The sequence below is a fragment of the Salvelinus fontinalis genome, chromosome 34 (assembly GCF_029448725.1).
Source record: "Salvelinus fontinalis isolate EN_2023a chromosome 34, ASM2944872v1, whole genome shotgun sequence".
In the NCBI taxonomy this organism is placed as follows: domain Eukaryota; kingdom Metazoa; phylum Chordata; class Actinopteri; order Salmoniformes; family Salmonidae; genus Salvelinus; species Salvelinus fontinalis.
This window is the reverse complement of record NC_074698.1, coordinates 31,065,299-31,088,171: the sequence shown is the minus strand read 5'-3', so window position 1 is coordinate 31,088,171 and position 22,873 is coordinate 31,065,299. Positions and strand designations below refer to the sequence as shown.

Sequence of the window (22,873 nt, the reverse complement as noted above, 5' to 3'; positions counted from 1 at the left end):
TACACACACACACACACACACACACACACACACACACACACACACACACACACACACACACACACACACACACACACACACACACACACACAGAGAGAGAGAGAGAGAGAGATGCAACTGTGTATGTTTTCCTCCAAGCATCCCAGCTCTAAAAATATCTGTTAATTGACCTATTATGAGACCATAAGTGGAGAAAATACTAAAAGAATACAGGAAATAGAAGGAAATGAATACTTCAGTTACAGTCACTGTTGCGTCACCAACCACCAAACAGGAAACGGGCTGTCACTCTAAACCCTGCCGACACTAGGACCCTGTACTATCTCTGTAGTGGTGAGTAAGTGGGGGAGTTTCCTTTTTTCACTTCGCTGACGTCGCAGTTCTCATACGTGCCGGAGTGAACGTGATAGAACAGTACAAGGTGGTAGAGGGAGCGACCAGGATAGCATACAGACCGTTCTGAGCTCAGCGATCAGAGCATCCCTAAGGTAGGTACCACTATCACTGTCATTATAGGCTGTAAAGGAAATCATTGTTGGAAGCGGGGCAGAGGGGCAACAGGATAACGATGACACGATGATTTGGTTATTATCTGTTATGATGATGATGATGATGATGATGATGATGATGATGATGATGATGATGATGATGATGATGATGATGATGGTGATGATGATGATGATGATGATGATGGCAGTGAGAAATCCTCCTCAGCTGCCACAATGGGATATAGTTATTTTGTATGGAATTGGGTACCAACCATGCTGTTGCTGACTGTCTGGAAGGTCGGTTGAGTAACTGAGGCTATGTAATGATGGAGACCATCAAAAATATGTCATTATGACAGAGAGAAGGGATGGACGGATGAGAGATTATGAAATTATTATTTTTAGTAAAGGACCTTTTAAGAATGTGTCTATTTATATTATTTTATATAAATAGGCATCAGGGCATGTCATTTTATTATTGAAAAAAAATAGTATATTATAAAGCCGTTATTACCCCTTATAATAAGTGACAGGCCATTCATTCAGCTGGGTGTGCGCTATAGTCGTGACACCGGCCACAGCATACTGGGGACCGGTTGGGGGGGGGTGGGGGGGGGGTGTAACAACAGGTCCCTCTCCTCTCCGAACAGCGTGTCGCCATCAACATCATAAAATAGACGATGTCTATCACAACCGCTGAGAGGCTCAAATATCAACCTGTAGCTTCGGTAAAAGTGACAGCGGTAAGTCTGTTGTTGGTTACACGTAGGCTTAATATATTTTTTTAAAAATTTGTGAAGACTACAACGGTCAAGTTAACAACAGGATAAACATGCAGGCTATGCGCCAAAACGAACGCTCAGATGGAACTTTGCGCATCATCGCAGAATGGGGCGACTGTAGTGACGTAGCCTAGATGACATAGCTCCGGCAAATCTCTATATTGTAGGACTATATCTAGCCCAGTTCTAGGGTCCCCATGTCCCCCAACAAGCTATGTGGGATGAAAAGAATATGAAGTAGGCTGTCGATATCACACCAGGTCCGTGTTATGTGTCTGTGAGTTTGGAGATGCCAAACTCTATTTTGAGCGCACCAACATACTTCACAATGAATGCGCTCACCTGTAATGTGCTGTTGCTTTCACTTCAATCCTCGTTTCGTTGGCTATCTCACTATTTTAAGATTCTATCTATGTGGTTCTTCTGCCTGGTCCCCACATTAGCATCTGCGCAGAGTTGCTCAGCTGATGTAACAATACCTTGCGAAGCTGAAACCATGTATTCTCACTCCACATCTCTCAGGGACCAGGTGTGTGTGTGTGTGTGTTTGGAAGTGTTTAAATATACTTGTGGGGACAAGTAGACAAACAAACATTTGACCAACTGAGGACATTTTGTTGGTCCCCACGTGGTCAAATGCTATTTCTGCGGGGTTTAGGGTTAAGGTTAGAATTAGTGTTAGAATTAGGTTTAGGAGCTAGGAGCTAGGGTTAGTTGTATGGTTCGGGTTAGGTTTATGATTAAGGTTTTGGGGTTACGGTTACGGTTAAGGGTGAAGGAAAATAAGATTTTGAATGGGACTGAATTGTATGTCCCCACAAGGTTAACTGCGCAATACTGTGTGTGTGTGTGTGTGTGTGTGTGTGTGTGTGTGTGTGTGTGAGTGAGTGAGTGAGTGAGTGAGTGAGTGAGTGAGTGAGTGAGTGAGTGAGTGAGTGAGTGAGTGAGTGAGTGAGTGAGTGAATGAGTGAGTGAGTGAGTGAGTGAGTGAGTGAGTGAGTGAGTGAGACAGACAGACAGACAGACAAGAGAGAAAATATCATCCATGATCGCCATAACGTTGTTATAAATCATAGTTTGGTCGATTCAGCACGTCGGTCACGTTCCAGACGCACCAACACAGGCTGACTTGCTGTACCGCGTTGCTAGGTGATTGTACTCTACTTTACGGTGAGCGAATCCATCTCTGTCCTGTCCGGTGAATGACCACAGCCCCTGTTGTCTTATGCACATGATCATCATTTCATAAAGCAGGGACCCTAATAAGAACATAAACGTCAAACAGTGAAATCGGAGGATTCACTCATCGACGGCGGCGGGCTGCGTTCACCTCAGAATCTTCTGTTAAAGGAGAGTTCTGTGAAGTGTGATGATAATAATGATGGGAAGGTTGATGTGGTTCAGTAGGTTTCAAAATATATATCATTATAATTTATTTTTTACTTTACCCCCTTTTTTCGCCCCAATTTCGTGATATCCAATTGGTAGTTACGATCTTGTCTCATCTCTGCAACTACGCTACCGACTCCGGAGAGGCGAAGGTCGAGAGCCATGCGTCCGAAACACAACCCTGCCAAGCCGCACTGTTTCTCGATGCCCTGCTCGCTTAACCCGGAAGCCAGTCGCACCAACGTGTCGGAGGAAACATCGTCCAACTGACGACCTGAAGTCAGCCAATTTGGACTTTGTGACTGTGGTAACTAGTTCCAACCCCTTATAGCTTTTGGCTTTCCATAACCGCCAGTGATGCGCGCACCGTCTCTCTATAACACTTTCGGAGCGCAGTCTACGTCTTGTCTTACACAGCTCATAGGTTTTTGGACATTCAAATAAAACAATTGTTAATACTGCTGTTTTTATAATACTATATTTGCTGTAGGTTAGGCATTCAAAGGACCGTTATGCCCTCACAACACAGTGGGCTATGGTAGCAGGTCTATTTATGAGATAGGCCTAAATGTCGGGTCTTAAAGGGGAATGTCTTTGTTTGGGTTCTCAGTATCAGTCTTTCTTCAAGATGGAAACAGTACTGTTTCACGGTCAATCCGTCCCTTTAAAGCTGCGCTCCAGGAAATGAATCGAACTTGGAGTTTTGGCTTTAAACTTGTCCATGTGAAGACATTCCAAGGATGCGCGGGAAAGGAGAGCGACCCCAGATGTTTTATTTGTATTTATCTAACCTTTATTTAACTAGGCAAGTCAGTTCAGAACAAATTCTTATTTCCTATGACGCCTACCCTGGCCAAACCGCTGGACCAATTGTGTGCCGCCCTATGGGACTCCCAATCACGGAGCTAAACTGTGTTCGTCCCTGGATGGGAGACCAGATGCTGCTGGAAGTGGTGTTGGAGGGCCAGTAGGAGGCACTCTTTCCTCTGGTCTAAAATAAAAATATCTCAACGCTAAAAGACAGTGATTGGGGACATTGCCTTGTGTAGGGTGCTGTCTTTCAGATGGGACGTTAAATTGGTGTCCTGACTCTCCGTGGTCACTAAAGATCCCAGGGCTCGTATTGTAAGAGTAGGGGTGTTAACCCCGGTGTCCTGGCTAAATTCCCAATCTGGCCCTCAAACCATCATGGTCACCTAATAATCCCCAGCTTCCAATTGGCTCATTCATCCCCCTTCCTCTCCCCTGTAACTATTCCCCAGGTTGTTTCTGTAAAATGAGAATGTGTTCTCAGTCAACTTACCTGGTTAAATAAAAAAACACCCATTGCAATTGATAGTTCCTCAGTATTTGAAAAATCTTTCCAACATCACCAAGCCTGGGAGACTCTGAGGGCCCAGAATAGGCTAGTTGATACAATGTTGCAAGTTCGGTAGTGACAGCTTCGGGACCGGGCCACGTGACGCTTGATAAAACTGTTGCACTTCACTAGCAATAGCTCAAGTCAAGACAGATAGAAAGGGAGGAGGCAGGCGGATTAGAGAGATTAATGTGATTGAAAGAACCCGGAATGTTCTACTGTTTTTTATTTGTTGGCTTTAGGCCTAGTTATTTAACGTAGTTGATGATGGAAGTTAAAGGCCTAGTTATTTAACGTAGTTGAGGATGGAAGTTAAAGGCCTAGTTATTTAACGTAGTTGATGATGGAAGTTAAACGCCTAGTTATTTAACGTAGTTGATGATGGAAGTTAAAGGCCTAGTTATTTAACGTAGTTGATGATGGAAGTTAAAGGCCTAGTTATTTAACGTAGTTGATGATGGAAGTTAAAGGCCTAGTTATTTAACCTAGTTGATGATGGAAGTTAATGGCCTAGTTATTTAACGTAGTTGATGATGGAAGTTAAAGGCCTAGTTATTTAACGTAGTTGATGATAGAAGTTAAAGGCCTAGTTATTTAACGTAGTTGATGATGGAAGTTAAAGGCCTAGTTATTTAACGTAGTTGATGATGGAAGTTAAAGACCTAGTGTTGCCTCTGAGTTCTATGCTCTCACTTCTTTAGCCCCCAATGGATCACAGTGTATCAGTGTGTCCATATAGCAGAGGTTGGTGCTCTCGCCATAGTTGAATTTAAAACTTTTAGATTGTTATCATTTTAATTCAGATTTTTATGATTAACCACGTGACAAGAATTTTGACAAAGGAACGTTAAATTGTTCCACTAAAATGCGCATATAAAAATAATCATAACTGGCAGGCAGATCGGTAGAAATGACAGGATAAATTGTAAGCTTCCCCAAAACATGAAACTCACGAGCTGTCTATGTTCTTTACTATTACAGCCATAAAAACAATGTGTGAACGTAGACTGTCCCATGAAAAAACGAGCCTCCCTTTGGAAATCAATGCCCTTCCAACTGGTTCGTTCTGGCGCAGGATCTGTATTAGGTTATAAGCTATAATTGGGCTACAACAGGTGTCAGTTAGGCTATAGGCCCGCTGCTAGACGAGATACACCAGACATAGTTCTACTAATAACCTCTGTAGACTAGACACACCAGACATAGTTCTACTAATAACCTCTATAGACACACCAGACATAGTTCTACTAATAACCTCTATAGACTAGACACATCAGACATAGTTCTACTAATAACCTCTATAGACACACCAGACATAGTTCTACTAATAACCTCTATAGACTAGACACATCAGACATAGTTCTACTAACAACCTCTGTAGACACACCAGACATAGTTCTACTAATAACCTCTATAGATACATCAGACATAGTTCTACTAATAACCTCTATAGATACATCAGACATAGTTCTACTAATAACCTCTATAGAATAGACACATCAGACATAGTTCTACTAATAACCTCTATAGACACATCAGACATAGTTCTACTAATAACCTCTATAGACTAGATACACCAGACATAGTTCTACTAATAACCTCTATAGAATAGACACATCAGACATAGTTCTACTAATAACCTCTATAGATACACCAGACATAGTTCTACTAATAACCTCTATAGACACACCAGACATAGTTCTACTAATAACCTCTATAGAATAGACACATCAGACATAGTTCTACTAATAACCTCTATAGAATAGACACATCAGACATAGTTCTACTAATAACCTCTATAGACACACCAGACATAGTTCTACTAACAACCTCTATAGACTAGACACACCAGACATAGTTCTACTAATAACCTCTATAGACTAGACACATCAGACATAGTTCTACTAATAACCTCTGTAGAATAGACACATCAGACATAGTTCAACTAATAACCTCTGTAGACTAGACACACCAGACATAGTTCTACTAATAACCTCTGTAGACTAGACACATCAGACATAGTTCCACTAATAACCTCTGTAGACTAGACACACCAGACATAGTTCTACTAATAACCTCTATAGACTAGACACACCAGACATAGTTCTACTAATAACCTCTATAGACTAGACACACCAGACATAGTTCTACTAATAACCTCTATAGACTAGACACATCAGACATAGTTCTACTAATAACCTCTATAGACACACCAGACATAGTTCTACTAATAACCTCTATAGACACACCAGACATAGTTCTACTAACAACCTCTATAGACACATCAGACATAGTTCTACTAACAACCTCTATAGACTAGACACATCAGACATAGTTCTACTAATAACCTCTGTAGACTAGACACACCAGACATAGTTCTACTAATAACCTCTATAGACACATCAGACATAGTTCTACTAACAACCTCTATAGACACACCAGACATAGTTCTACTAATAACCTCTATAGACTAGACACATCAGACATAGTTCTACTAACAACCTCTATAGACTAGACACATCAGACATAGTTCTACTAACAACCTCTGTAGACTAGACACATCAGACATAGTTCTACTAATAACCTCTATAGACTAGACACACCAGACATAGTTCTACTAATAACCTCTGTAGACTAGACACACCAGACATAGTTCTACTAATAACCTCTATAGACTAGACACATCAGACATAGTTCTACTAATAACCTCTATAGACTAGACACACCAGACATAGTTCTACTAATAACCTCTGTAGACTAGACACACCAGACATAGTTCTACTAATAACCTCTATAGACTAGACACACCAGACATAGTTCTACTAACAACCTCTGTAGACTAGACACACCAGACATAGTTCTACTAATAACCTCTATAGACTAGACACATCAGACATAGTTCTACTAATAACCTCTGTAGACTAGACACATCAGACATAGTTCTACTAATAACCTCTATAGACTAGACACAACAGACATAGTTCTACTAATAACCTCTATAGACTAGACACATCAGACATAGTTCTACTAACAACCTCTGTAGACTAGACACACCAGACATAGTTCTACTAATAACCTCTATAGACTAGACACATCAGACATAGTTCTACTAATAACCTCTGTAGACTAGACACATCAGACATAGTTCTACTAATAACCTCTATAGACACACCAGACATAGTTCTACTAATAACCTCTATAGACTAGACACACCAGACATAGTTCTACTAATAACCTCTATAGACTAGACACACCAGACATAGTTCTACTAACAACCTCTGTAGACTAGACACACCAGACATAGTTCTACTAATAACCTCTATAGACTAGACACATCAGACATAGTTCTACTAATAACCTCTGTAGACTAGACACATCAGACATAGTTCTACTAATAACCTCTATAGACTAGACACAACAGACATAGTTCTACTAATAACCTCTATAGACTAGACACACCAGACATAGATCTCCTAAAGCTCATTAGGTTATTAACAGTCCCACTAACAACCCCTTATAGGAAAAAATAATGTAAAATGTTTTAAAGGATTTGGCATTGAGAATACAGCCTCAGGCATATCAGAAGAGCCCCATTATGTTTAGGGAAGTTAAATCCATCGTATCTGAGAAACTGCTGAACAGCACAGATAACTCTTACTTGTGTGTGTGTGTGTGTGTGTGTGTGCGCGTGCTTGCGTGCGTGTGTGCGTGTGTGTGGCTAGCTCTCTGTATCGATGGTGTCTTGGTCATAAATATCCCTCAGAGAATGCTTGGCCTGGGGGGGGGGCCTGCCATGGTTGCTGATGTGTGGCGGTGGCACTAAAACCAATTGCTTTCTCCATTGCTGAAATGAAACTGTAAATCTCCAGAGTCCATTACGGCTCTCCGTCGAGCCATGGCTAGCCATTACTCGGTGTAATCAGTCAGGCTCCTTTAGCTATGTTTTGTAAATCTAATATATTGTGATGGTGGTGGTGAGTGTGATTATTACAGACTGTGTGTATATGGGGGTAAGCAGAATACATTGCTGAAAATACACACACAGCAAAGATGATTGCAATACTGTAGTGTCCTCTCCAGGTTTGCAAGGTCACCTGGCTGGTATAGGGAGAGTAAATAATGGATTGTATTTATATTGAACTTTTCTGTCTGGTTTAAATTATTGTTGCTGACCGTATTCCAACCTGCTGTTGCACAATGAATACAGACCAAGTGTAACGGTCCTGACCTGTTTTATGTTGTTTTTGTATGTGTTTTTGGTCAGGGCGTGTGTTTTGGGTGGGCAGTCTATGTTTTGTATTTCTAGGTTGGTTTTTGTGTTCGGCCTGGTATGATTCTCAATTAGAGACAGGTGTGTATCGTTTGTCTCTAATTGAGAGTCATACTAAGGCAGCCAGGGTTTCACTGGGGTTTTGTGGGTGTTTGTTCCTGTGTCCTCACAGGACGGTTGAAGGTTAGTCACATTTGTTGTTTTGTAGTTTTGTAGTGTCTTGTTTGCTGTTGTCATTAAAAGATGGCTCATTTCCCTCAATCCGCATCTTGGTCCTATCCATGCTCCTCCTCGTCTAAGGGGGAGAACAACAATGACTACCTTTACACCAAGACCAAGCCACTTTATACAATTCTGTTAATCAATATTTCATTTAATCAATATATCATTTATTCAACAACATTTATTCATCTAGGGGCTCCCGAGTGGTGCAGTGGTCTAAGGCACTGCATCTCAGGGCTAGAGGCGTCACTACAGGCACCCTGATTGGGAGTCCCATAGGGTGGTGCACAATTGGCCCCACATCGTCACCGGGTTTGGCTGGTGGAGGCTGTCATTGTAAATAAGAATTTGTTCTTAACTGACTTGCCTAGTTAAATAAAGGTTAAATAAAATTCAACACAGTAATAATTAAGGCAATGACAACATGGTTAGGATACAGCTAGGAAGTTCTGTTACTACCAGTATACAATGCTATATCTACGCTGATTATGCATGTTCTATGAATTGTATTTCTATTGTAGCGACCTAGCAACCTCGTCAAGAGATTTGGATCTCTTGGTGTAACAGCTAAGGTGTTGGGTTGACAGACGCTGGACCTGGGTCCGAGTCCCGGTTAGGACTACCCCCCGAGTTAGCTATACTATAACCCACCCCTCCTCTCTCTCCTCTCAGATCTAAACTTAGAGGACCATGGGAGGTGTGGTGGTGGACGAGGGACCTGGGAGGGTGAAGGCACCAGACGGGGGGTGGGGCTGGGCTGTGCTGTCCGGCTGTTTCGTCATCACTGGGTTCTCCTACGCCTTCCCTAAGGCTGTCAGCGTGTTCTTCAAGGAACTGATCAGAGAGTTCGATGTGGGGTACAGCGACACAGCATGGATCTCATCTATACTGCTGGCTATGCTCTACGGCACAGGTAGAGAATGTACACACACACGCAGGCAGGTACACAGGGGGGGGGGTCCCGAGTGGTGCGGTGGTCGAAGACACTGCATCGCAGTACTAGTTGTGCCACTAGAGATCCAGGCTCTGCCGGGCACAATGCACGCTGACACGGTCGCCAGGTGTACGGTGTTTCTTCCGACACATTGGTGCTTCCGGGTTAAGTGGGCATTGTGTCAAGACTGTAACTACCAATTGGATACCATGAAATTGGGGAGAAAAAAGGGGTAATTCAAAAAAAAAAAAGAACAGGTACACGCACACAGGTACACGCACACAGGTACACGCACACACACACACACACACGCACACACACACAGGTACACACACACACACACACACACACACACACACACACACACACACACACACACACACACACGGGTACACGCACACAAATAGGTACACACACACACACACACACACACACGTACACACACACACAGGTAGACACGAACAGGTACACACACACAAACAGGTACACACACACAAACAGGTACACAGATACTGTCTAACACACACACACACACACACACACACACACACACACACACACACACACACACACACACACACACACACACACACACACTGACACATAGATTCAATGTGTGTGTGTTCCTCTCACTGCAGGTCCTCTGTGCAGTGTGTTGGTGAATCGTTACGGGTGTCGTCCAGTGATGATGGTGGGGGGACTTTTTGCCTCTCTGGGGATGATTCTGTCGTCCTTCTCCACCAGCATCATCCACATCTACCTGTCTACTGGGGTCATTACAGGTTGGTTCACATCTACCTGTCTACTGGAGTCATTACAGGTTGGTCCACATCTACCTGTCTACTGGAGTCATTACAGGTTGGTCCACATCTACCTGTCTCCTGGAGTCATTACAGGTTGGTCCACATCTACCTGTCTACTGGAGTCATTACAGGTTGGTCCACATCTACCTGTCTACTGGAGTCATTACAGGTTGGTCCACATCTACCTGTCTACTGGAGTCATTACAGGGTGGTCCACACACACACACACACACACACACACACACACACACACACACACACACACACACACACACACACACACACACGTCATCAATGTGATACCGTCTGTCTCCTAATTCTTTGACAGTCCTCTCCTGTCCCCCTGTCCTCCAGGTCTGGGCTTGGCGTTGAACTTCCAGCCGTCTCTGATCATGCTGAATCGCTACTTCAGTGAGAAGAGGCCCCTGGCTAACGGCCTGGCTGCTGCTGGGAGCCCTGTGGCCCTCTGCTGCCTCTCCCCTCTGGGACAGGTACTACACTACACCTCTAACGTCTGACCCCTAACCATAACCCTGCTGCTGGGAGCCCCATCGCCCTTTGCTGCCGTTCCCCTCTACATTACACCTCTAACATTTGACCCTAACCCTGACCTTAATCCTAACCCTGCTGTCTCTTCCAGCTGTTGCAGTACCAGTACGGTTGGAGAGGAGGCTTCCTCATCCTGGGGGGGCTACTGCTCAACTGCTGCGCTTGCGCGGCCCTCATGAGGCCCCTAGTGGCCCCTCCTAAAACCCCCCAGCTGGAACTGGAAGATGTAGAGAAGGAGGTGAAAGAGTTGGAGGTAGAGAAGACCCCGTCCAAACCCAAACCGCTCCTGGACTTCAGTGTGTTTAAGGATAGGGGTTTCCTGATCTACACCGTAGCTGCGTCTATTATGGTGAGTCAGAACAGGAACAATACTGTGTTATGTCCCAAATGGCACCCTATTCCCTATTATAGTGTACTACTCCTGATCAGAGCTCTATGGTACCCTATTCCCTAATAGTCCTGGCTGCTGCTCTATGCACCCTATTCCCTAATAGTCCACCACTCCTGACCAGAGCTCTATGCACCCTATTCCCTATATAGTCCACTACTCCTGACCAGAGCTCTATGCACCCTATTCCCTATATAGTGCACTACTTTTGACCAGAGTCCTAAGAAAACTGAAATTACAATTCAATAATTGAAAAAAAAGGGTCTTTAGTTTAAATGACTTCTCAATAAACTGCAAAGTAGAAGTTATAGTTCTATTTTTATAATTTATTTTTGTATTCATGTCATTTGACTGCAATTCAATTGTCTGCCTTCATTTCAAATTGACATTGTTAAAAGTTAATCTGATCCTATCCTAGGTTCTGGGTCTGTTTGTGCCGCCTGTGTTCGTGGTGAGCTATGCCAAAGAACTGGGCAACGAAGACACGAAGTCGGCCCTCCTCCTATCCATCCTCGGCTTCATAGATATCTTCGCCCGGCCCACCTGTGGCATCATCGCTGGGCTGAAGTGGGTCAGACCCAGAGTTGTTTACCTGTTCAGCTTCGCCATGCTCTTCAATGGATGCACTGACCTGGTGGGATCTCAGGTAGGGCTGGACATGTAATTACAGTAATGTGTTGGCTTGTTGAGGTCGATTTGGTTGTCATGTGTACATTGTTGTTTGCTGTATTGACTAATGATACATACAGCATCTAAACTATACATATGTGTTGTTAACATCCCTGTTGTTACTGTATTTTGTATCAATACTGTTACTGTTGGTATCCTGTAAATACTGTAAAATGTTACTGTATTTTGTATCAATACTGTTACTGTTGGTATCCTGTAAATACTGTAAAATGTTACTGTAAATCCTATCTGGTTTCCATGTCACCTGCAGGCGAAGGACTACCCGTCTCTGGTGGTGTTCTGTGTGTTCTTCGGCATCTCCTACGGCATGGTCGGGGCGCTACAGTTTGAGGTTCTCATGGCGATCGTTGGCACGGAGAAATTCTCCAGCGCTATAGGGCTGGTGTTGCTCATGGAAGCTATTGCTGTGCTGGTGGGACCACCTGGAGCAGGTTAGTACACACAGGATTAACAGAGAGGTTGGCTTAGGGGTTGGTTTTGGTTAGGGTTAGGTTAGGGTTAATGTTAGATAAATATAATGGAGAATTTATCCAGTTCCCTCTCCCCTCTGATCTCTCTCCTCTCCCTTTCTCCATATCTCTCTCTTTCCCTCCCTCGCTCCACCTGTTTTTCCTTAATCTCTCCTCCCCCTCCTCCCTCTCTCCATCCCTCCTCCCTCTCTCCATCCCTCCACAGGTCGGCTGCTGGACGCCACTAAGAACTACATGTACGTGTTCCTGCTGGCAGGAATTGAGGTGGTTATTGCCGCCGTTGTCCTCGCCACATGTAACTTCCTGTTCATCAGGAAGAAGCCCTCGGAACCCGCCGCGGAACTGGAGAACGGAACGGTTTCCGCGGAAATGGAGCTTCTCAACAAGCCTGTTGCCGCTGAGGAAGAGGAGGAGGAGGAAGTAGAGAAGGGGGAGAAAGAGGAGGTGAAGGAGATAAAGGAGAAGGAGAAAGAGGAGGTGAAGGAGATGAAGGAGGAGAAGGAGAAAGAGGAGGTGAAGGAGATAAAGGAGGTGAAGGAGATGAAGGAGGAAGCGGTTGAGAAAGCGAAGGAGGACGAGGAGGACAGTGAGAAAAAGGAGGAAGAGAAAGAGAAGGAGGAGATCAGGCCTGAGAGCGTAATGGTGGTCTCAGAAGTGGAGCGCTTCATTAAAGAACCAGAAGAACAAAATGGCGATGTGCTCTCCAATTCTGAGACACGTCTGTAGGAGGAAGAGAACCTGGCACAGGACAAACTACAGACTTTACACTTAAACACTACCAAGGGCACTTTAAAGGGCACAAAGAAATGTACTCCGCAGTGTACTTTGTGAACTTTGAAGGGCACTAAAAAGTGTACTTAGAAGTGGGCCAAGAAAGTGCTTAGAGAAGCATACTGGGGAAGACGGAGCTGGTCCTAGCAGTATTCTCCTGTATGTAGTTGAGGTGTTGTTATGTTGTTATGTTGTTGTGTTGTTGTGTTGTTGTGTTGTTGTGTTGTGTAGCTGTTCTCTGTGGGGCTGTGTGCCATATCAACACCAATAACACACACACACACACACGCACACACAATCGTAAAGTGAAACTGATAAATGTCAAGTGAATTACCGTGCTAATATTGTTGTGCCCTGCCGTGTGAATTGTGAAGCTACCAGTGTGTAGTGCTGCAGGGCGATATGGTATACACCATGTTGTTGTCTGTAATAATATGGAATCCTTCCTACCACTGTTACTCTGGAGCACAACATTACAAGTGTTCCGGAACTTTAACCAAACCCAGTGCGGAACATTCCGCTGTCATTCAACATTCCGTTGAGTGGCAGAATGAGGAATGAATGAATAGATACCTGGCTATTGTCAGATGCATATCATTTCACTCAGAGCTTCGGCACAGATGTTTAAAGGTATAGTGATGTTGAACGGTTGAATTTCACTCTGTAACCTTGTAGAGACTGTAGACTTTATTAGACTAGGACACACAGAGAGAGAGGCCAATGAGAACACCAGACTAGTATCCCTGGTTACCTCCCTAATGGCACCCAGAGAGAGGTACTCTGTTTCTGTTTGTTTCAGTGTCATAACATTAACTATGATGACAGAAATAGGTCACACTGTTTCTAGAGTTGACAGTTTAATCTGTAGATGCAGCTAGTGAGTCCCAAATGGAACTCTACTCCCTATATAGTGCACTACTTTTTACCAGGGCCCATAGGGCTCCCATAGGGCTCTGGTCAAAACTAGTGCACTATATAGGGAATAGGGTTCCATTTGGAATAGACATTATTAGGTCTGGCAGAACTAGCTGACAGAAACCATTCAGTCCAGAGAAACCAATGACCTCCCATGCAGATCTAAAACACAGAACTTATAAAATGTATTGATACTTTTATTATGTCAGTATTTGTTAAGGAAGGCGAATAGCCTCTCCGTTTCATGAGAAGTCATATTTATGTACTTCCTTGTTCACTGTGTGTGTTCTGTTTTCTAAAAGACAACTTGCAGTGAGACTCTGTGCTACATGTTAACTGATAAAGACGATGTTACGTAGAGGTGTGGCTATTATTTCACCTTGGATTCATCCCAAATGGCACTATATTCCCTATATAGTGCACTCGTTTTGACCAGAGCCCTATGGGAGCCCTATATAGTGCACTAGTTTTGACCAGAGCCCTATGGGAGCCCTACATAGTGCACTACGGGCCCTGGTCAAAAGTTAATTATTTATTTATTTAACTAGGCTAGTCAGTTAAGAACAAATTCTTATTTACCATGATGGCCCAAACCCGGATGACGCTGGGCCAATTGCGCACCGCCCTATGAGACTCCCAATCACAGCCGGTTGTGATACAGCCTGGAATCAAACCAGGGTCTGTAGTGACGCCTCTAGCACTGTGATGCAGTGCCTTAGACCGCTGCGCCACTCAGGATCCCCGAAAGGGACTAGGGTCCCCCAAGGGTGCACAGTCACTCTACCTACATGTACATATTACCTCAATTACCTCACACTAACCTGTGCCCCCACACATTGACTCTGTACCGTAACACCCTGTATATAGCCTCCACATTGACTCTGTACCGTAACACCCTGTATATAGCCTCCACATTGACTCTGTACCGTAACACCATGTATATAGCCTCCACATTGACTCTGTACCGTAACACCCTGTATATAGCCTCGCTACTGTTATTTTATTATTGCTCTTTAATTATTTATTTATGATTTTTTTTTACTTCAGTTTATTTTAGTAAATACTTTTTTCACACTTATTTTTCTTAAAACGGTATTATTGGTTAAGGGCTTGTAAGCATTTCACTGTAAGGTCTACTACACCTGTTGTATTCGAAGTACGTGACAAATAAAATTTGATTTGATTTGGGATGCATCCCTTGTTTATCTGTTGGGAGCTATACAATGAAACTAAACACCTCAACGAGGTGAAACTAAACACCTCAACGAGGTGAAACTAAACACCTCAACGAGTTGAAACTAAACACCTCAACGAGTTGAAACTAAACACCTCAACGAGGTGAAACTAAACACCTCAACGAGTTGAAACTAAACACCTCAACGAGGTGAAACTAAACACTTCAACGAGTTGAAACTAAACACCTCAACGAGTTGAAACTAAACACCTCAACGAGTTGATGAAACTAAACACCTCAACGAGTTGATGGAACTAAACACCTCAACGAGTTAAAACTAAACACCTCAATGAGTTGATGAAACTAAACACCTCAATGAGTTGATGAAACTAAACACCTCAACGAGTTGATGAAACTAAACACCTCAACGAGTTGATGGAACTAAACACCTCAACGAGTTGAAACTAAACACCTCAACGAGTTGATGAAACTAAACACCTCAACGAGTTGATGGAACTAAACACCTCAACGAGTAAAAACTAAACACCTCAATGAGTTGATGAAACTAAACACCTCAATGAGTTGATGAAACTAAACACCTCAACGAGTTGATGAAACTAAACACCTCAACGAGTTGATGGAACTAAACACCTCAACGAGTTGAAACTAAACACCTCAACGAGTTGATGAAACTAAACACCTCAACGAGATGAAACTAAACACCTCAATGAGTTGATGAAACTAAACACTTCAACGAGTTGAAACTAAACACCTCAACGAGTTGGAACTAAACACCTCAACGAGTTGGAACTAAACACCTCAACGAGTTGATGAAACTAAACACCTCAACGAGTTGATGAAACTAAACACCTCAACGAGTTGATGAAACTAAACACCTCAACGAGTTGATGAAACTAAACACCTCAATGAGTTGATGAAACTAAACACCTCAACGAGTTGATGAAACTAAACACCTCAACGAGTTGATGAAACTAAACACCTCAACGAGTTGGAACTAAACACCTCAACGAGTTGATGAAACTAAACACCTCAACGAGTTGATGAAACTAAACACCTCAACGAGTTGATGAAACTAAACACCTCAATGAGTTGATGAAACTAAACACCTCAACGAGTTGATGAAACTAAACACCTCAACGAGTTGATGAAACTAAACACCTCAATGAGTTGATGGAACTAAACACCTCAACGAGTTGAAACTAAACACCTCAATGAGTTGATGAAACTAAACACCTCAACGAGTTGAAACTAAACACCTCAATGAGTTGATGGAACTAAACACCTCAACGAGTTGAAACTAAACACCTCAATGAGTTGATGGAACTAAACACCTCAACGAGTTGATGAAACTAAACACCTCAACGAGTTGATGAAACTAAACACCTCAACGAGTTGATGGAACTAAACACCTCAACGAGTTGAAACTAAACACCTCAACGAGTTGATGAAACTAAACACCTCAACGAGTTGATGGAACTAAACACCTCAACGAGTTAAAACTAAACACCTCAATGAGTTGATGAAACTAAACACCTCAATGAGTTGATGAAACTAAACACCTCAACGAGTTGATGAAACTAAACACCTCAACGAGTTGATGGAACTAAACACCTCAACGAGTTGAAACTAAACACCTCAACGAGTTGATGAAACTAAACACCTCAACGAGTTGATGGAACTAAACACCTCAACGAGTAAAAACTAAACACCTCAATGAGTTGATGAAACTAAACACCTCAATGAGTTGATGAAACTAAACACCTCAACGAGTTGATGAAACTAAACACCTCAACGAGTTGATGGAACTAAACACCTCAACGAGTTGAAACTAAACACCTCAACGAGTTGATGAAACTAAACACCTCAACGAGATGAAACTAAACACCTCAATGAGTTGATGAAACTAAACACTTCAACGAGTTGAAACTAAACACCTCAACGAGTTGGAACTAAACACCTCAACGAGTTGGAACTAAACACCTCAACGAGTTGATGAAACTAAACACCTCAAAGAGCTGAAACTAAACACCTCAATGAGTTGAAACTAAACACCTCAACGAGTTGATGAAACTAAACACCTCAACGAGATGAAACTAAACACCTCAACGAGTTGGAACTAAACACCTCAATGAGTTAAAACTAAACACCTCAATGAGTTGATGGAACTAAACACCTCAATGAGTTGAAACTAAACACCTCAATGAGTTGATGAAACTAAACACCTCAACGAGTTGAAACTAAACACCTCAATGAGTTGATGGAACTAAACACCTCAACGAGTTGATGAAACTAAACACCTCAATGAGTTGAAACTAAACACCTCAACGAGTTGGAACTAAACACCTCAACGAGTTGATGAAACTAAACACCTCAATGAGTTGATGAAACTAAACACCTCAACGAGTTGATGGAACTAAACACCTCAATGAGTTGAAACTAAACACCTCAACGAGTTGATGGAACTAAACACCTCAATGAGTTGATGGAACTAAACACCTCAATGAGTTGATGAAACTAAACACCTCAATGAGTTGGAACTAAACACCTCAACGAGTTGATGAAACTAAACACCTCAATGAGTTGATGAAACTAAACACCTCAATGAGTTGGAACTAAACACCTCAACGAGTTGATGGAACTAAACACCTCAACGAGTTGATGAAACTAAACACCTCAATGAGTTGATGGAACTAAACACCTCAACGAGTTGAAACTAAACACCTCAACGAGTTGGAACTAAACACCTCAACGAGTTGATGAAACTAAACACCTCAATGAGTTGATGGAACTAAACACCTCAATGAGTTAAAACTAAACACCTCAACGAGTTGATGAAACTAAACACCTCAATGAGTTGATGGAACTAAACACCTCAATGAGTTAAAACTAAACACCTCAATGAGTTGATGGAACTAAACACCTCAACGAGTTGGAACTGAAAATACAACATAAACAACAAGCCAGAATTTAAAGTCAAGGTTTATTGTTCTTGTCAGTGGCTCAGTATAGATTATATATTTATAATCTTATTCAAGTTTCGATCCTTATTATTTAATTGGAGTCAGTTCTGGTTAGTTTGTTATTTGGCACTTCGGTCACGTCAGATAGTAGATGAGATATGAAGACTTACAGTACCTTAGAATATTTCCCAAACTCCTTTTGGTTATCAGAGCACTTCCAAGCACATCTAACACCTTGACTGTGTGGAACCATGTGTGTTTCAGTCATACGTATTCTGAGTGTACACCTTGACTGTGTGGAACCATGTGTGTTTCAGTCATACGTATTCTGAGTATACACCTTGACTGTGTGGAACCATGTGTGTTTGTCATACTTGTTCTGAGTGTACACCTTGACTGTGTGGAACCATGTGTGTTTCAGTCATACGTATTCTGAGTATACACCTTGACTGTGTGGAACCATGTGTGTTTGTCATACTTGTTCTGAGTGTACACCTTGACTGTGTGGAACCATGTGTGTTTCAGTCATACTTGTTCTGAGTGTACACCTTGACTGTGTGGAACCATGTGTGTTTGTCATACTTGTTCTGAGTGTACACCTTGACTGTGTGGAACCATGTGTGTTTCAGTCATACTTGTTCTGAGTGTACACCTTGACTGTGTGGAACCATGTGTGTTTGTCATACTTGTTCTGAGTACACACCTTGACTGTGTGGAGCCATGTCTGTTTCAGTCATACTTGGTCTGAGTGTACACCTTGACTGTGTGGAGCCATGTGTGTTTCAGTCATACTTGTTCTGAGTGTACACCTTGACTGTGTGGAGCCATGTGTGTTTCAGTCATACTTGTTCTGAGTATACACCTTGACTGTGTGGAACCATGTGTGTTTGTCATACTTGTTCTGAGTGTACACCTTGACTGTGTGGAACCATGTGTGTTTGTCATACTTGTTCTGAGTACACACCTTGACTGTGTGGAGCCATGTGTGTTTCAGTCATACTTGGTCTGAGTGTACACCTTGACTGTGTGGAGCCATGTGTGTTTCAGTCATACTTGTTCTGAGTACACACCTTGACTGTGTGGAACCATGTGTGTTTGTCATACTTGTTCTGAGTGTACACCTTGACTGTGTGGAACCATGTCTGTTTCAGTCATACTTGTTCTGAGTATACACCTTGACTGTGTGGAACCATGTGTGTTTGTCATACTTGTTCTGAGTACACACCTTGACTGTGTGGAGCCATGTGTGTTTCAGTCATACTTATTCTGAGTGTACACCTTGACCGTGTGGAACCATGTGTGTTTGTCATACTTGTTCTGAGTGTACACCTTGACCGTGTGGAACCATGTCTGTTTCAGTCATACTTGTTCTGAGTGATGAATAATGACTGAATAAACTGCCATGTTCTAGTTATGGGGTTTTGTTGAAGTCGTTCCAGTTGATGTTAGATAAGGAGAGAGCTGCTCTCGCTACCCGGCCTTCCCCTGTGTGTGTGTGTGTCCTCTTTTTAGCATCTGCTCCTTCCATTGAATACACGTCACCTCTTGCCTCCAGTTCTGTGGTAAAATCGTTACACAAACCACATGCACGTACACAGACACAACCACAATGTTCCGTGCTGAGGTCATTTCCTGTGTATGTTGCTTGTTGACATTATGTTGATTCATTGTTGGGTTCATTTGTCAGTTGAGCGATTTCATTTCTGTTTCACCTTCCTAAAGAATGCAAACAGATTAGTCATTTTATTAATTGCACAGCGACTGATAACACACTCCACAAATATGTCCTTTGTAAAATATTGTTCTTCTCCTAGTTTCAAACCGCTCTCACGACCCCAAAACAGACATCTCTAGGGTGTACTAGTGTTTCTATGCTGTGGTACTATGACATGTATCACTAAGGTCTATAGTCCTAACCTCTCTATGATCTACGTGTGTATTGTGTTCAAAGTGTGTGTCCTGTTTGTCAATGTCTTCGAAGGCTAACAATACACTTCCTGTATTAAATGCATTGATGTACTATGGGCCTGTATTATATGTGATCTTCTGCGTGAACCTGGGGTGTACTCATCAGGAACCAATCGGAAAACAAACGGGTCAAAACAGGGAGGGACCTTCATGAACTTGTCCAATAAGAAAGTCTTGTTTTGACCTGCTTCATTCTGCACTGATCTGTAAGCGGTTGAGCTGTGGAAGCAAATTGATCATAAGCATCAACGATAATTATTTCTACCACCTATCCGATAGTTTCCTGGCGATATTAAGGCGAAAACCGGACATCTCTTCATTCCATTGTTTTGACCAGTCACTTGATAATGAAATGAATGACCTCCGATCACGGATTTGCTCTCAACGGGACTCTCATAACTGCAATCTCTTCTGCTTTTCTCAAACATGACTTTTAGACAAGACCCCCCCCACACATGACTATCCAACTTGATAGATTTCTCCATTCACCAAGCAGACAGGACATCGGATTCAGGGAAATCGATCGGGGGAGGGGTATGCCTCTTCATCAACAGCAAATGGTGTGTTGACTCTGGCGCAGTGGGAATCTCTACGTTGACCCGTGTTGGAATACCTGATGGTTAAATGCCGACCCTTCTACCAGCAAGAGTAACAGCCAGCAAGATGAACACAGAGGAGCGAGAACGAGAGAGGAATGACGTGGTGCGCATACTGGATCTGCACATACAGTATGTGCCGTAGTACGGGGACCACTTTTGGCTCGTGAGCGCTACTTTCAGAACTACTGGCTAAAAAGTATACAAAAGTACTGGGGAATCTATTTTAAGACAGGTAATGCCCAACTTCAATCAACATGTCTCCTTCCCCACTAGGGTCGATACAGTCCTAAACCACTGTCACTCTAACCACAAGCAAGCATACAAGGCCCTCCCTTGTCCCCCCTTCGGCAAATCAGATCATGACTCTATACTACTGCTTCCTGTCTACGAGCAGAAGCTCAAACAGGAAGTACCAGTGACGTGTTCCGTTGAGAAATTGTCCTTCGTGTCGGAGGATATGGGTTATCACTAGTTTTTGGTATTCATTTAAGGTTAGGGTTAGGCAAAAGGTTAGCAGTGTGGTTAAGCAGTTAGGTTTACAATCACTTTAAGAAGATGAATTGTAGAAATAGGCGGGATTTATGACTTTGTGGCTGTGGTAACTAGTGACTAACGAGACTATGCTATAAGACTGCTTCGCTAGCGCTGACTGGACTGGCCTCAGTCACCGGCTTCATAAGGAAATGCATCGCCGACGTTGTCCCCAGAGTGAAGGTTCGCTGCTGCCCCCAATCAAAAGCCCAGGATTAACACAGAGGTTGGTGCTAAACTAAAAGGCAGGGCTACCACACACAGAGCTATCGTAGCCAACCCAGAGGCTACGGCTGAGGACAGAAACAAGTCCTGCTACGACCTCCTCAGAGCCATCAGACAAGGTGGAATCATATTACACAGGCTCCGCATGTGGCAGGGCTCACAGTCCATTACAGATTCTAAAAGGAAGACCCAGCCGTGGGCTGCCCAACGATGTCCCTCTACCAGACCAACTCAATGCATTTTATGCTTCACGCTTCGACCGAAAACAACACAGAGCCATACACGAGGGCACCCGCTGACACGGGACTCGGCGATCTCGCTCTCCGATGCAAACATGATTAATATAGACTTGTTTAACTGTCCTGTTACAGCAGTGGGTACATGGGGAAGGGGCCTGTTGTCCCACAGCGCCACTTAGTGGGGGACTACAGTGATACAGATTGTCCATACTATGTTCACACCAACTTCTGTTCAGCGTGAAGTCTACACTAGCTTCTAACAACGTTATAAAACAGAGTCTAACAACGTTATAAAACAGTCTGACAACGTTATAAAACAGAGTCTGACAACGTTATAAAACAGAGTCTGACAACGTTATAAAACAGAGTCTAACAACGCTATAAAACAGAGTTTGACAACGTTATAAAACAGAGTCTAACAACACTATAAAACAGAGTCTAACAACGCTATAAAACAGAGTCTAACAACGCTATAAAACAGAGTCTAACAACGTTATAAAACAGAGTCTGACAACGTTATAAAACAGAGTCTAACAACGCTATAAAACAGAGTCTAACAACGTTATAAAACAGTCTGACAACGTTATAAAACAGAGTCTAACAACGTTATAAAACAGTCTAACAACGTTATAAAACAGAGTCTAACAACGCTATAAAACAGAGTCTAACAACGTTATAAAACAGAGTCTAACAACGTTATAAAACAGAGTCTAACAACGTTATAAAACAGAGTCTAACAACGTTATAAAACAGAGTCTAACAACGTTATAAAACAGAGTCTAACAACGTTATAAAACAGAGTCTAACAACGCTATAAAACAGAGTCTAACAACGTTATAAAACAGAGTCTGACAACGTTATAAAACAGAGTCTAACAACGCTATAAAACAGAGTCTAACAACGTTATAAAACAGTCTGACAACGTTATAAAACAGAGTCTAACAACGTTATAAAACAGTCTGACAACGTTATAAAACAGAGTCTAACAACGTTATAAAACAGAGTCTAACAACGTTATAAAACAGAGTCTAACACCGTTATAAAACAGAGTCTGACACCGTTATAAAACAGTCTAACAACGTTATAAAACAGAGTCTAACAACGTTATAAAACAGAGTCTAACAA

General features: G+C 42.6%; 1 protein-coding gene across 3 annotated transcripts; it reads left to right on the top strand.

Annotated features, from left to right (window-relative positions):
• Window positions 1-379: 379 nt before the first annotated feature.
• Window positions 380-15,219, top strand: LOC129833721 (monocarboxylate transporter 4-like). Of its 3 annotated transcripts, none has more exons than XM_055898498.1 (9): window positions 380-488; window positions 9,184-9,424; window positions 10,084-10,227; window positions 10,603-10,739; window positions 10,889-11,146; window positions 11,604-11,831; window positions 12,126-12,306; window positions 12,551-12,789; window positions 12,823-15,219. In XM_055898498.1, the coding sequence occupies exons 2-9, from the start codon at window positions 9,202-9,204 to the stop codon at window positions 13,069-13,071; spliced, it is 1,659 nt and encodes a 552-aa protein (XP_055754473.1). In that variant the 5' UTR covers window positions 380-488; window positions 9,184-9,201; the 3' UTR covers window positions 13,072-15,219. The 3 variants fall into 3 exon arrangements, with proteins under 3 accessions (XP_055754473.1, XP_055754474.1, XP_055754472.1); XM_055898499.1 differs by having other exon boundaries at window positions 12,551-12,822; window positions 12,877-15,219; XM_055898497.1 differs by having other exon boundaries at window positions 12,551-15,219.
• The last annotated feature ends 7,654 nt before the right edge of the window (window positions 15,220-22,873 follow it).